Source organism: Dreissena polymorpha, chromosome 9 (assembly GCF_020536995.1).
Source record: "Dreissena polymorpha isolate Duluth1 chromosome 9, UMN_Dpol_1.0, whole genome shotgun sequence".
NCBI classification, from domain to species: domain Eukaryota; kingdom Metazoa; phylum Mollusca; class Bivalvia; order Myida; family Dreissenidae; genus Dreissena; species Dreissena polymorpha.
Window position 1 is genome coordinate 97,958,930 of NC_068363.1, and position 16,127 is coordinate 97,975,056.

The following is a 16,127-nucleotide window of genomic DNA, read 5'->3' on the forward strand; positions in this document are numbered from 1 at the left end:
GAAAAACTGCCACTATATACATATAGAGAAAAATGCCCCGCCCACTGGCGGCCATGTTTTTTCACCGATCTGGACCATTTTCGAACTCGTCCGAGATATCAAAAAACCAATGTTTTGAACAACTTTCATGATGATTGGGCAAAAATTGTCACTTCTAGAGTGTTTACAAGGTTTCTCTATAGCCAAATAGGGAAAACTGCCCTGCCCACTGGCGGCCATGGTTTTCAACGGACCCAAACCACTTTTGAACTCAACCAACATATCATTTAGGCAAACATTTTGACAAAGTTACATGAAGATTGGGCATGAAATGTGACTTCTACAGTGTTTACAAGGTTTTTCTTTTTTTGACCTAGTGACCTAGTTTTTGACCCGACACGACCCAGTTTCGAAGTTGACCGAGATTTTATTGGGACAAAGCTTCTGACCAAGTTTCATGAAGATCGGACAAGAAATGCTGCCTCTAGAGTGTTTACGAACAAATGTTAACGGACGGACGACCGACAAAGACCGGGTGAGCTAAAAATCAGGATTATGTATCAGTCAACTTTAAAGAAGAAATTTACTTTTTTGGTAGTGTTTCAGTGTGTTTAAGCATCAACATGCTCAGGGTGTACAGCGTAATGCTCTGAAGAGATTTTCTTCCTGTTCTATTAATCATTCCAACGTAATTTTATTGTTTCAGACATCAGAAACTCAAAGGGACCATTCTGGGGCTGCTGTTGCTGGAGCAGCAACACCATTGGTGTTCAGTCACCAACATGGTAAGTACTCATAATGTTTTGAGCACATAAAGCTCCTTAATGAAATTTATTTGCGTTCAGTACACATGATTTCTTTCATCAGTGATTTTGTTAACAAGTACCTTCGAAAACACAAATCTTTGCTTAGATGCTTAGAAAAATAGTTCTGTAATTACATCTTGAATTAAGATTTCTCATCGAAGCTTTGAAAATACAGCCCCTGGTCTCTTATTGTTAGCTGACGGTAGCTTGACACCGCTTGAGTATAGTCCAAGCTCCAACTTAAGCATTCAGATTGGCAACCATAACCATACAGTTATCAACGAAAATGGCCTTCGACCCAGCAGCTAGAAGATGACTACCATCAGGCAGGCTTCAACAAGGTATATAATTATATGATCCTCATTCAAAACTGGGCTTAATGCATTTGGTAAAGTGTCGTCCCACTTTAGCCTTTGCATTCCGCACAGGTTAATCAGGAACAACACTTTGTCTAAACTAGAGTTTTGGTTTATAAGAGCCTTAACCGAAATTCCCTTAAAACAGAAAGTGTTGTTCCTGATAAAGCTGTACGTTCATGCATTAAGCCCAGTTTTCTCAGAAGGAGGCTTATAAGGTGTCACAGAATACAGCTGACATTGTTATCTCAGAGAAAGGACAGATAAAACATGGCTGCCATGTGGCTGGGGTTTATGAGTGTGGCTGGGGTTTATGAGGTATATAATTGTAGGGTGTCACAGAATACAGCTGACATTGTTATCTCAAAGATAGGAGAGATAAAACATGGCTACCATGTGGCTGGGGTTTATGAGGGTGAATGGGGTTTATGAGGTATATAATTATAGGGTGTCACAGAATACAGGCTACAGCTGACATTGCTATCTCAGAGATAGGACAGATAAAACATGGCTACCATGTGGCTGAGGTTTATGAGTGTGGCTGGGGTTTATGAGGTATATAATTATAGGGTGTCACAGAATACAGCTGACATTGTTATCTCAGAGATAGGACAGATAAAACATGGCTACCATGTGGCTGGAGTTTATTTGGTATATAATTATAGGGTGTCACAGAATACAGCTGACATTGTTATCTCAGAGATAGGACAGATAAAACATGGCTACCATGTGGCTGGGGTTTATGAGGTATATAATTATATGGTGTCACAGAATACATTTGACATTGTTATCTTAGAGATAGAGTAGCTAGAACATGACTACCATGTGGCTGTGATTTATGAGGTATATCATTATAGGGTGTCACAGAATACAGCTGATTTTGGTATCTCAGAGATAGGACAGATAAAACATGACAACCATGTGGCTGGGCTGTTTGAGGTATACAATTATATGGTGTCACACAATACAGCTGACTGTGTTATCTCAGAGATAGGACAGATAGAACATGGCTACCATGTGGCTGGGATTTATGAGGTATATAATTATAGGATGTCAAAGAATGCAGCTGATTTCGTTATCTCAGGGATAGGATAGATAGAACATGACCACCATGTGGCTGGGCTGTATGAGATATGTAATTATATGGTGTCACAGAATACAGCTGACATTGTTATCTTAGAGACAGGACGGATAGAACATGACTACCATGTTGCTGGGCTGTTTGAGGTATATAATTATATGGTGTCACAGAATACAGCTGACATTGTTATCTCAGAGATAGGAAAGATAAAAAATGACTACCACGTGACTGGGCTGTATGAGGTTTGTAATTATATGGTGTAACAGAATACAGCTGACATTGTTATCTCAAAGATAGGACAGATAAAACATGGCTACCATGTGGCTGGGGCTGTATGAGGTATGTAATTATAGGGTGTCACAGAATACAGCTGACATTGTTATCTCAGAGATAGGACAGATAAAACATGGCTACCATGTGGCTGGGGTGTATGAGGTATATAATTATAGGGTGTCACAGAATACAGCTGACATTGTTATCTCAGAGATAGGAAAGATAAAACATGACTACCATGTGACTGGGCTGTATGGGGTATGTAATTATAGGGTGTCACAGAATACAGCTGACATTGTTATCTCAGAGATAGGAAAGATAAAACATGACTACCACGTGACTGGGCTGTATGAGGTATGTAATTATATGGTGTCACAGAATACAGCTGACATTGTTATCTCAAAGATAGGACAGATAAAACATGGCTACCATGTGGATGGGGCTGTATGAGGTATGTAATTATAGGGTGTCACAGAATACAGCTGACATTGTTATCTCAGAGATAGGACAGATAAAACATGGCTACCGTGTGGCTGGGGTGTATGAGGTATATAATTATAGGGTGTCACAGAATACAGCTGACATTGTTATCTCAGAGATAGGAAAGATAAAACATGACTACCATGTGACTGGGCTGTATGGGGTATGTAATGATAGGGTGTCACAGAATACAGCTGACATTGTTATCTCAGAGATAGGACAGATAAAACATGACTACCATGTGGCTGGAGTTTATGAGGTATGTAATTATAGGGTGTCACAGAATACAGCTGACATTGTTATCTCAGAGATAGGACAGATAAAACATGGCTACCATGTGGCTGGGGTTTATGAGGTATATAATTATAGGGTGTCACAGAATACAGCTGACATTGTTATCTCAGAGATAGGACAGATAGAACATGGCTACCATGTGGCTGGGGTTTATGAGGTACAGTCCAACCTGTCAATAAAGACCACTCAAGGGATTTGGTCGTTGTGGTCTTTGTTCACAGGTGGTCCTTATTCGCAGGGTCGATCGAAACTTTGCAAAATATGCTAGTACACATATAGTTTTTTAACAGGTACCTTATCTTTGTATGTGCTCTATTGTTTAAATGTTTGAATACTTATGCATATATAATGAAATAAAGGATTGAAAACACAGTTTTGTTTTACATTTGTATATTTATTACATGTTGCTGTTTCTTTTTACAAAAGACTCGAGCCAGCCATTGCTAGCCTTAAAGTCCAAATATCCTAACTCACACGCAAACTTCAAGGCTTTCTCCTGGATCATAGGTCCAGACACAGACAAGAGCCTTGCACTTGCGTCAACAAACCACTTATGCACTAAGTCATTCACTGCACGAATTCCGACTTACGCTTAGGGCGTTTACTTTCACAGTTTAAGTTCTCCTCGAATTCGTCCATAATCTCATGTTTACGCTTTAAAATGCTCTGAATTTGAGTTTTTCCTACACCAAGATCACTATAGCCACTCGTCTACAACTGTGTCCTTTACCTAACAAACTAATGACCTTAACGCGTTCTTCCAACGTCAAGAACTTAGGCTTGGAAGCCATGTGGTTAACTCGAACTGACAATTTACTTTTCTATAATCTATGAACGTCTTATTACGGAGAAATTTAAGAAGAGAATGACTATCAAAATGTTTGTCTTTAATAGGCATCGTAAATGATATGAAACCGTTAATTTCCATAATGAGTTTATGAAAGCCCCAAATTTGTCTTTGATATTTTCAGCAATTAGTACATTAATCGCGAGTCACTTGAATACAAAGGCAAATTTTTACACTTTTGACAAACTGTCAAATGTATAAAAGAAGCAGGCGACTACCAATTAGCAATGCATGTTAAATAAACAAACAAATGCCATCGAGTGCAATAAACTGTCACTTGCCAATATCTCCATAGCGACCGACGAGTCCACTGGTAAGATGTGTGTCACGTGACTACGCAGCGTCCTGGCGGCCATTTTGTTTTTTGAAAGTTGCAAAATCGTTGATTTTTATGATTGCAGTGGTCGTTGTAAGCTATCAAAATGGAGATTTGGGAATGTAAAAGGGTGGTCGTTGGTCTTTGTTCACAGGTGGGCTTTATTCGCAGGTTCAATATATAGTGAAATCGTTCGGGAGGAAATCGGTGTGGTCGTTATTGACTGTTGGTCGTTATTAACAGGCGGTCGCTCGGGCAGGTTGGACTGTATATAATTATAGGGTGTCACAGAATACAGCTGACATTGATATCTTAGAGATAGGACAGATAGAACATGGCTACCATGTGGCTGGGGTTTATGAGGTATATAATAAAAGGGTGTCACAGAATACAGCTGACATTGTTATCTTAGAGATAGAGTAGCTAGAACATGACTACCATGTGGCTGTGATTTATGAGGTATATAATTATAGGGTGTCACAGAATACAGCTGATTTTTGTATCTCAGAGATGGGACAGATAAAACATGACCACCATGTGGCTGGGCTGTTTGAGGTATACAATTACAGGGCTTAACACTAACTTTTTGTTCAACTAGCCCATTCGGGCTAGTAAATTCAGAACCTACTAGCCCTGACCAATCTTTCATGTGCCCTGACCCAACCTTAATATTTATCATTCAACTTGTATTTTCTTATGCGTGGAGATGCGCAATTATGATTCAATCATTTTTATTAGCTTCCCTTACTAATGCTAAAGAATTCAATATTCATGTACTTAAGACATCTGTTTGTAATCTTCACACCATTTCGGGAGAAATTTCCTTGTTTGTTTGTCCCTAATACTTTCTCTTACTTTCCTCCTACCCTTTTCTTTTCTTATTTGAGGAACCCCCATCCCCACCCGTAAAGCCAAATTTAAACAATGACATGAAACGTTAAAACTTTTTTTACATAGATTGCCGCGGTTGCCGTCTGACAACAAACGGTAAGTGAATCTTAGGTGTCGCAAAATAACGTGTTACGGTAGTCGTAACAATTGTACAGGGTCAACTCTCTACTAAAAGCCGGGATTGATCATTAATATTAGTTTTGCTAATTGAATTGCGTAAAAAAGATTGTCAAAACACTTCTAATCAATCAAACAAATTTAAATGATTTAAAATTGATAATTAACTAATTATTTTACAGAAACTTTGTGTTAATGTCGAGTTTTATACCTTCATCGATCCCGGACGATCAGGGCAATCCCGGCTTTTAGTTTAAAACGTATTTTTATCGAGAAAACATGTCACTTTGAGGAAACCAATCAAAAACTGTATCTGTGGAATTCCGTTTAAAAATAGGTGCTGACGTGTTTTACCAGGAAAACCTCGGGGATTTTCTGAATTGTCGGCCTCTTTTTGATTGCAATCAGGGGGTTCCAAATCTATTTCGAGTTACGATCCGTTTGTTGTCTCCGACTTCACTCTGGGATTTAATTGTCATCTGATCATACTGTATTAAGATTTTTTGCATCTTTGAAAAGCTTATTTAAAACGCAGTTTATTGATATAAAACACATAATTCCGCCCAAAATACACACGACCGGTCGGGCATGTTCCGGGGACATTGGCTAGCCCGGACCTAGGTACAGGCAGTGAATATCAATCGGACTTGCCTTAGTGTTAAGCCCTGAATTATATGGTGTCACACAATACAGCTGACTGTGTTATCTCAGAGATAGGACAGATAGAACATGGCTACCATGTGGCTGGGATTTATGAGGTATATAATTATATGATGTCACAGAATGCAGCTGATTTTGTTATCTCATGGATAGGATAGATAGAACATGACCACCATGTGGCTGGGCTGTATGAGATATGTAATTATATGGTATCACAAAATACAGCTGACATTGTTATCTCAGAGATAGGACAGATCGAACATGACTACCATGTGACTGTGATTTATGAGGTATATAATTATATGGTGTCACAGAATACAGCTGACTGTGTTATCACAGAGATAGGACAGATGGAACATGACTACCATGTGGCTGGGGTTTATGAGGTATATACACAGAATACAGCTGACTGTGTTATCACAGAAATTGAGCAGCTAGGACAGCTATGTCAGTAACAGTTCTCTTTAGGTCAGTAATGGTTCCTATTAGGTCAGTAACGGTTCATGTTAGGTCAGTAATGGTTCATATTAGGTCAGTAATGGTTCCTACTAGGTCAGTTATGGTTCATATTAGGTCAGTAATAGTTCATTTCCAGTCAGTAATTGTATTTGGTCTTAGGGAATTTTAAAGCACCTATGTCATACCATTGGACTTAAGCTATTGATTTTGTTATCAAGTTCTGCAACTCAAAGTGAAGCAACCAGATTAAAATATACCTGTATAAAATTGATCAATTTTATTTTATATTTAAAGTAAAGTCATTTCATATACGTAGGAAGGTGTATTTCTTGTTTCCAGATAACCTATGAAGCCATTCGCTGCTGGCAACAGAAGCAGGGAAGTGCTGCAATGTAGAGGAAGATGGATCTGTATTTACTCAACAACTTAAGTGACAATTAAGAATTGGACAACGTTGTTACTAGTACTTGGCTAGAAGTGCTTTCTGTGTTAATCATTCAATGTTATTTAAAGGATATTCATTCAAATATAAAGATAAGCGCATATAGAAGAGGGAAATTTAAAACTTGACAATGTCAAAGGTAAATAATTAATGTACTGACAATGTTTTATTAGCTCACCTGGGAACAATGTGCTCATGGTAAGCTTTTGTGACTGCCTTTTGTCCGGCACCAATATTTGACTTAACACTCTAGAGACCACATTTATTGTCCAATCTTCATGAAATTTGGTAAGAAGGTTTGTGCCAATGATATCGTGGACGAGTTCGAAAATGGTTCCGGTTGGTTAAAAAACATGGCCGCCAGGGGGCAAGGCATTGTTCCTTATATGGTTATAGTAAAACCTTATTAACACTCTAGGGACAATATTTATTGTCTGATCATCATGAAATTTGGTCAGAAGATTTGTCCCAGTGATATCTTGGAGGAGTTTGAAAATTGTTCTGGTTGCTTAAAAAACATAGCTGCCAGGGGGCTGGGCATTTTTCCTGATATGGCTATGTTTGGCTATAGTCAAACTTTGTTAACACTCTAGATTCCACATTTATTGTCCAATATTCATGAAACTTGGTCAGAAGATTTGTCCCATAAAAAGGTTTTACTGTAGCCATATAAGGAAAAATGCCCTGCCCTCTGCATAGCAGCCATGTTTTTCAACAGACCCGAACCATTTTCAAACTAATTCAAGATATCAATAGAACAAATGTTCTGACCAAGTTTCATGAAGATCAGATTATAAATGTGACTTTTAGAGTGTAAACATTATTACATTGTTCTTGTTTCTCATGTTCCAATAAGTACAAAGAACATGTCAGTCATTTCTGCTGCTCTAAACTTGTGTTCATAAGTATACCTAGCTGAAAATAACATCCATTTGGTTCAATTATAAAACATTTATTTGCTTATATACTTTTTTCCCCTTTTTTGTAAACCATTTTGAAAAGTCTGTTGTTAAATATATAATTAAAACATTAACATTAAACTTAACACTCTATTAGCATTCATTGATACTTGTGCTGTGATAATTTGTCTAATGAAAGTAAGTTAACTGTGCGAGGTTTATTTCTACATGTTTCATCAGAATTAAATATATGTCAACGGTGAAATTATTTGAACAACCATTATAGATTTGTAGATTGAAATTGAAGCAGGTATGTTTTTACCTTGGAAGTCTTACAGACAAATAACCAATAGACAAAAGCTGAAATTTTAGGGTACATATAGCAAATAGAAAATTAAGGGTTAGGTTTTTTTTAAACATTTTAACATTAAGGGGCCATTTCAAATAGAAATTAAACTAAAACAGTCATTGAAGATGACAAACAACCCTGCAATTCCTACATTCAACCAGAAGTAAAATTTTAAAGATGTAACATTAACCCTTCCTGTGCTGCATTGTTTGATGAGGTTATATATCCAATTGCTGACTTGTTTAGGCCTGATTATGCTAAATGTACCTACTTCACTTGCATTACATGTTACACTAGTTTTAACTGTCCAATAAATACACAATTTGCCTTGTGAACTGGTCACACACTTTTTTTACCATAATCTAGGAGTCACATTTATTGTTCAATCTTCATGAAACTTGGTCTGAACATTTGTTTTTATGATATCTAGGCTGAGTTTGAAAATAGTTTTGGTCTGTTGAAAAATATGGCCGCCAGAGGGCGGGGCAGCTTTGCTTATATGGCTTTAGTGAAACCTTGTTAACACTCTATAAATAACATTTACGGTATAGCCCAATCTTCATGGAACTTGGTCCAAAGATTTGTTGTATTGATAGCTTAATGTGGCTGTGTTCGAAAATGGTTATGGTTTGTTGAAAAACATGGCCGCCAGGGTAGCGGCAGTTTTCATAATATGACTATATTAAAACCATGTTAACACTCTTCTAGTTGTAATGTGGATGTTGGTGCACAATGATGATGATGATGATGAAGAAGATGATGATGATGATAATGATGATGATGGTTATGATGATACTGGTAATGGATTCAGAAACATTAACCACAACCCAAATATCTAATTATAATTATTGCATTACTCAAATTAATTATTGCCATTACTTATGATTGTTATCTATATCTTTGCAGAAATTTAACATAGTGGTAAAACCAATAAAACAACAAGAAGTGTTACATATGAATCTTCTTTGACTTTTCATCCACTTATCCTAGGCTACTCTTTTTGTTGATGTCAGATGGAAACCATTCATTAGATAGATAAGACATAACAACTTGAAATGTTTTACCCCTACAATTTTCAGTTAGTCAGTAGTTTGTGTGTGATTATGAAAGATTTGTGATTTTAGCAGGTTTTATTGTTGTTTCAATTGGAAATATCAATGCAAGGTGAATCCTAAAATTGTTCCAGTTGTTTAAAAACACTTTGTCAAAAATGTGAACAATTTGGTAGTAAAAATACAACAACTTATCACATCTTTTAAGAAGCACAAACAGCTGTTTGAAGAAAGGTTGATTTGCATTTGTTTTTGCAAAAATAATGTATTTATGCTACAGTTTTTTTTGTGTATTTAAATTACAAATAGTTTGATAGTTAATTTGATATGATACATTTTCAAATGTCTGGTGTGTTTACTTTTATATTTGCACACATTTATAATTATAAGCAAGATCAAGTGATGTTTTGTTCTATAAAAGAAGATCAATATTGAATTTCTAGTAGCTGTACATATTCTCATACTCATTTACTTTTTTATAACTGACTTTGATATATGATAACAATTCAACATATTCTATTTAATTATGCAAAAACTATTTTACAAAAACACAATCTCTTTAACAAATACGGTTGTTTTCAGTATCTAAAAGTGTTCCTATAAGATGCCAAGATGATTATCTCATGATCTCAAATTTGGACAACAATTTGTTGAAAAATGTACTTCCATTTTCTTTTTCTGATGCTCATTATTAAATAAGTGTCCTCATATTACTTTTATCCAAAATAATAGCTTTGTAGCAACGGGTAACAAATGTCTATTAAAAAAAAATTAAACACACACACACAAAACTACTGAAAGTGCATATATGTATATATCTGCCGAAACAGCAAACCTTTTCTTTTCACCAAACAACGTTAACAACCCTTGTTTCCTGGATACGACGGTTGAGTTCAAAAATGGTTTTGATCCATCTAGTAACATGACCGCCAGGGGGGGGGGGGGGCATTTTCCTTATATTTTTATACAGAAAAAAACCTGTAAACACTCTAAGTCACATTTTTTGGACAATCATCATAAAACTTGGTCAAAACATTGGTTTTATTGATATGTCGGATGACTTTGAAAATGGTCGTGATCAGTGGAAAAACATTGCCGCCAGGGGATGGGGCAGTTTTCTCTATAATTATGTTTGTAAGAAGCATTTTCCTTATATATATATTTTTTAATCTGGGTATTAAAAACATGGCCGCCAGGTTGGGTGGGGTAATTTTCTATATAGGCCTATTGTGAATACTTTGGAACACCTTATTTTTAAAGTCAGTCTTGTCATACTAATAACTTAAAATATTTGCTGAAGAGTTTTAATCTTTGTTTCTTTCCATCTAAGCCTCTCAGGTGAGCGACCCAGGGCCCTTTGGGTCCTCTTGTTTAATTAAATTTTTTACTGCAGATGTCAGTCTAAAAGTTATGCATATTGTTATGAATGACATTTTTATAAATGTACCACATATTGTTTGGAAAGTTGTTTATATTTTTATATATATTTTATATTTTGATAATCGATTGCAAAAATTTTATTTGTACAAATTCATATGCTTTTTTAACATAACTGTGCATCAATGATTGTCAAATTGTTTGTCTTATTGTTAATTTTACATTGCAAATTGTGAATATATCTTGGAATGATTATATGATGTTCCACAAAAACTTGTGCCATGTAATTCCCATAAATGTTTGTACATAAATGTAGTTTCTAGATCCTTATTAAATGAAGTTTAGTTCCCCCCAAAAGTGTTTAATGCATGTTCCTTAAGAAATGTAGAATCAAGAATACATGTTACATGTTACATTTATGCTATCTTATGCTTAAAAGATGAACACAATATAATAAGGATTGCTAAGTTTTTGCATAAGTCGCTTGTGAGAAGAAAAGAAATTTTAAACATACATACTTGAATATATTTTTGAAATGCTCTATCTAACTTTTTAATCATGCGTATCATTTCAGAAACTTTTTTTCTTTTTTTTTGGTTAAATGTTCTAAAATGTATGATTATATGATTATGTATCACTCTGCCATATATATTTTGTAAATGCTGTATTTTGGGCCGGTGGCCTATATTACTTAATGAACATGTCTATGTCTATGTATGTGCATCAACTGTGATCAAAAGTTTTTTATTTGTATGAATTATCCTATTTTAAACAATAATGTAAATACCTATGATTTTATTGAAGGTGGTCCAAAATAAAAAGATGCATGTTACTGTGATAATTAATGTTAAATCTGAGACTGCAAATACTATTAAATGAGATAAATGTCTTACTTTTGTTTTTCGGCGTAGCTGTATAAGCCAGCTTTTCACCTTACCTGACCTTTGTAAGTGTCCAATAAAATTCAAATAAAATTTCCCGCGGCTAGACACGAATGAATACACTTCATTTAGTCCGTTGGCTGATTTGATCATACCACCAGCACATTGAAAACATGAACGCATCTTTGTAATACTGTTTTACTGCGTGTTCAGCATGAAACAATTTTATCTCTAATAAAAAGGCTTGATAGATAGAACAGTTTTGCACTAAACACTCGACAACAATACAGTTTGTGCGTGCACCTTTTATTTTCAGAGGATTGCCAGCACTAGAGCGTTTGTAGATCTACTTAAAGGCTATGTTCTCATATTTAGTAATTACTTTCATATTCCTGTCTGTGTACTAGTACATTTAAGTTCATAAAAGTATCGTTTTTCCCTATCCTGATATTTGTTTTAGCCAAACCATTTTAAATTGTTTCCGAAATTGAACATTTAACATGTAAAAGTATAAAGTTTTAAACAAGCCGTCATTCCAGCAGTGGAAGCGTGGCCTCACTTAAATGCATCCCATTCCAACCCGCAAGGTATCAGGGTCAGTAAAGGAATCATTATATAATATAGACGCTATCGCGTGAACTAGGTGAACTGGAATTTTCTTTAGACAAGAAATATGTTAAATGTAGATATTCAGCGCTATAATAATGGTATGTCAATAATAGATTCTTTTCAACAATACCATGATAAATATTATTTTTTATTAATTTAACAAGAATTATTCCACCATATTGACTAATGTTTTAAGCATGAGCGCGATGATTCTCCATACTGTTAATAATCAAATCAAATAGCAATGCCCGACAAACCACTAAAACAGGTTTGTTCAAACAACGCGTGTATAAATATTTAAAATATGTATGGATACTTCGCGTGTGGCTGGTTGACTCATGTTTTAATTTCACTTCCATTCTTCTTTTGGTTTTCTGTTTTGTATCTATAGGTTTATGACCAGTAATAATTATTATGTAATAATGTAAAATAAGCTGTGAAAACTCCGCGTAACATCCCGTACTGCATGTGATGCAGCTAAGAACTGCACAGAAAAAGACATTCGCTATCTTTGATCTCATTCATTGAACTCTTTACCTTTCACCAACTCATACCACAATCCATGTGTATATCTTTTTTTAAAGATATTCCTTGTTATCATTAAAATCCTCAAATTAATTAAAGAGTCCTCTCCTCTAAATTTAAAAGCATGTTATGAACCTTTGTTTGAAGGTCTTTTTATGGCCATGCTTTTTCAAAAATCGGGATTTTGTGGTTATCTCGGCTGTACGTCCGTCCTGGCGACTATCTTATCCTACACTATTAGCACTGGAACCTTGAAACTTACACACATGATAGCTATGATCATATGTGCGACCCTGCACTATTTGGAATTTTGATTTGACCCCTGGGTCAAAAGTTATGGGGGTTGGGGGGGGGCCGCATCAGAGATTTTCACTCATTTGTTTATGTTATTTTACATTAACTTCTTCATTTCTACACAGATTTACTTCAAATGGCTACTGAACATCTCTTATGACAATACAGTCAATCTCAACTATGCATGGCCCCATTAACAACCCTGGGGCGCCCCCGGGGTCAAACATGCAGCGTGGGGATATGCGTAGGCCTCTGCTGCGCCATTTCTAGTAACAATAATGTAAAACAAGAGGACCTGAAAGGCCCAAAGTCGCTCACCTGAGATACAGAGGAACTGACCTGTTCAGTGCAGCCCAACATGTCATTAGAAGAAAGGTTCAGACCAACTTTCATTAAGAGTGAACAATAAATGTAAATTTAAGAGTTCTAACAAGGTTTTACTATAGCAAAATAAGAATAAATTCCCCGCCCCCTGGCGGCAACGTTTTTAAACAGACTGGAACCATTTTTGTACACATCCAAGATATCAGAACAAATATTCTGATCAAGTTTTATAAAGACTGGATAATAAATGTGACTTTAAGAGTGTTTACATGTTTTTACTATAGCTATATGAGGAAAAATGCCCCACCCTCTAGTGGCCTTTTTTTTAACCAACGGAAACCATTTTCAAACTTGTCCAAGATATCATTGGGACAAATCTTCTGCCAAGTTTCATAAAGATCAGACAATGAATGTGGCCCCTAGAGTTTTAAAAAGGTTTTACTATAGCCATATTAGGTAAAATGCCCCGCCCCCTGGCAGCAATGTTTATCAACAAACCGGAACAATTTTTGAACTCGCCCAAGATATCATTGGGATGTATCTTCTGACCAAGTTTCATGTAAAGAAAGAGTGTTAACAAGGTTTTACTATAGCAATATTAGGAAAAGTGCACCGCCCCTTGGTGGCCATGTTTTTCAACCAACCGTAACAATTTTTTAACTCTTCTAAGATATTATTGAAACAATTCTTCTGACCAAGTTTCATGAAGATTGGACAATAAATGTGGCATCTAGAGTGTTAACAAGGTTTTACTATAGCCATATAAGAATAAATGCCCCACCTCCTGGTGGCCATGTTTTTCAACAGACCAGAACCATTTTCGAAACTTATCCAATATGTCATTAGAACAATTCTTCTAACCAAGTTTCATAAAGATTTGACTGAATATGAGTTTAAGAGTGTTAACAAGTTTTTATGCATATAGTCGCCGCTTCGTTTGTCCATGTGTGTGTGCGTCCGTCCGTGCACAATTTTTGTCCGCGCTATTTCTCAGCAACTAATGACCGGAATTTTATGAAACTTTATGGGAAGCTTCACTACCAAGAGGAGATGTGCATATAATCAGTGGGTTCTGGTCGGAAATTTTTTCACAGAGTTATGGCCCTTTGAAATTTTCCATTAACTGTACATATAGTGCAATTCTTGTCCGGGCTAATTGTCAGCAACTAATGACCGGAATTCAATGAAACTTTATGGGAAGCTTCACTACCAACAGGAGATGTGCATATTATCAGCCGGTTCTGGTCGGAAGATTTTTTACAGAGTTATGGCCCTTTGAAATTTTCCATTAACTGTACATATAGTGAAATTCTTGTCCAGGCTATTTGTCAGCAACTAATGACCGGAATTCAATGAAACTTTATGGGAAGCTTCACTTCCAAGAGGAGATGTGCATATTATCAGCGGGTTCTGGTTGGATGATTTTTCACAGTTATGGCCCTTTGAAATTTTCCATTAACTGTACATATAGTGCAAATTTAGTGCAAATTTTGTCCGGGCTATTTCTCATCAACTAATGACCGTAATTCAATGAAACTTTATGCGAAGCTTCACTACCAAGAGGAGATGTGCATATTATCAGCGGGTTCTGGTCGGATGATTTTTCACAGAGTTATGGCCCTTTGAAATTTTCTTTACAAAAATTATTGTCCCCCAACTACTGTGCCCTCAAGACGTTTCCTTTTATCTGAATATATAGTGCAATATTGTGACAAAAAAAAATTGGGGGAGCATCACCCATCTCCGACGGCTTCTTTTTACAATAGCTTGAGCCATATAAGGAAAAATGCCCTGCCCCTTACAAGCATGTTTTCCAACCAACTAGAACCACTTTCGAACTTGTCCAAGATATCATTAGGACAAATCTTCATATAAGGAAAACAATGCCCCGCCCCCTGGTGGCCTTGTTTTTCAACCAACCGGAACCAATTTCAAACTCGTCCAAGATTTCATAGGACCAAATTTCATAAAGATCAGACAATAAATGTGGCCTCTAGTGTGTTAACAAGGAAAAAAGGCAATCACAAAAGCTCACCATGAGCACAGCTAAAAACACATTTATTGCAGAAATTCTATTTTTCTTTTATTTAAATGAAACAAATAAAAAAAATACAGTTAATATTATGTTGGTTTTGCTCCAGGGATTTGTGTGTCCAAAATCCGCCCATATATTACTTAATGAACATGTCTATGTCTATGTATGTGCATCAACTGTGATCAAAAGTTTTTTATTTGTATGAATTATCCTATTTTAAACAATAATGTAAATACCTATGATTTTATTGAAGGTGGTCCAAAATAAAAAGATGCATGTTACTGTGATAATTAATGTTAAATCTGAGACTGCAAATACTATTAAATGAGATAAATGTCTTACTTTTGTTTTTCGGCGTAGCTGTATAAGCCAGCTTTTCACCTTACCTGACCTTTGTAAGTGTCCAATAAAATTCAAATAAAATTTCCCGCGGCTAGACACGAATGAATACACTTCATTTAGTCCGTTGGCTGATTTGATCATACCACCAGCACATTGAAAACATGAACGCATCTTTGTAATACTGTTTTACTGCGTGTTCAGCATGAAACAATTTTATCTCTAATAAAAAGGCTTGATAGATAGAACAGTTTTGCACTAAACACTCGACAACAATACAGTTTGTGCGTGCACCTTTTATTTTCAGAGGATTGCCAGCACTAGAGCGTTTGTAGATCTACTTAAAGGCTATGTTCTCATATTTAGTAATTACTTTCATATTCCTGTCTGTGTACTAGTACATTTAAGTTCATAAAAGTATCGTTTTTCCCTATCCTGATAT

General features: G+C 35.9%; 1 protein-coding gene across 8 annotated transcripts in view; it reads left to right on the forward strand.

The window, feature by feature from the left end:
* LOC127846366 (uncharacterized) overlaps positions 1-11,567 on the forward strand; it is a 79,182-nt gene extending 67,615 nt beyond the window's left edge. For all 8 annotated transcript variants that reach the window (XM_052377570.1, XM_052377572.1, XM_052377571.1 and 5 more), the window contains 3 exons: positions 686-764; positions 982-1,126; positions 6,899-11,567. In XM_052377570.1, the coding sequence (XP_052233530.1) occupies positions 686-764; positions 982-1,094 (192 nt within the window). In that variant the 3' untranslated portion in view covers positions 1,095-1,126; positions 6,899-11,567. The remainder of the gene's footprint in view (positions 1-685; positions 765-981; positions 1,127-6,898) is intronic.
* The last annotated feature ends 4,560 nt before the right edge of the window (positions 11,568-16,127 follow it).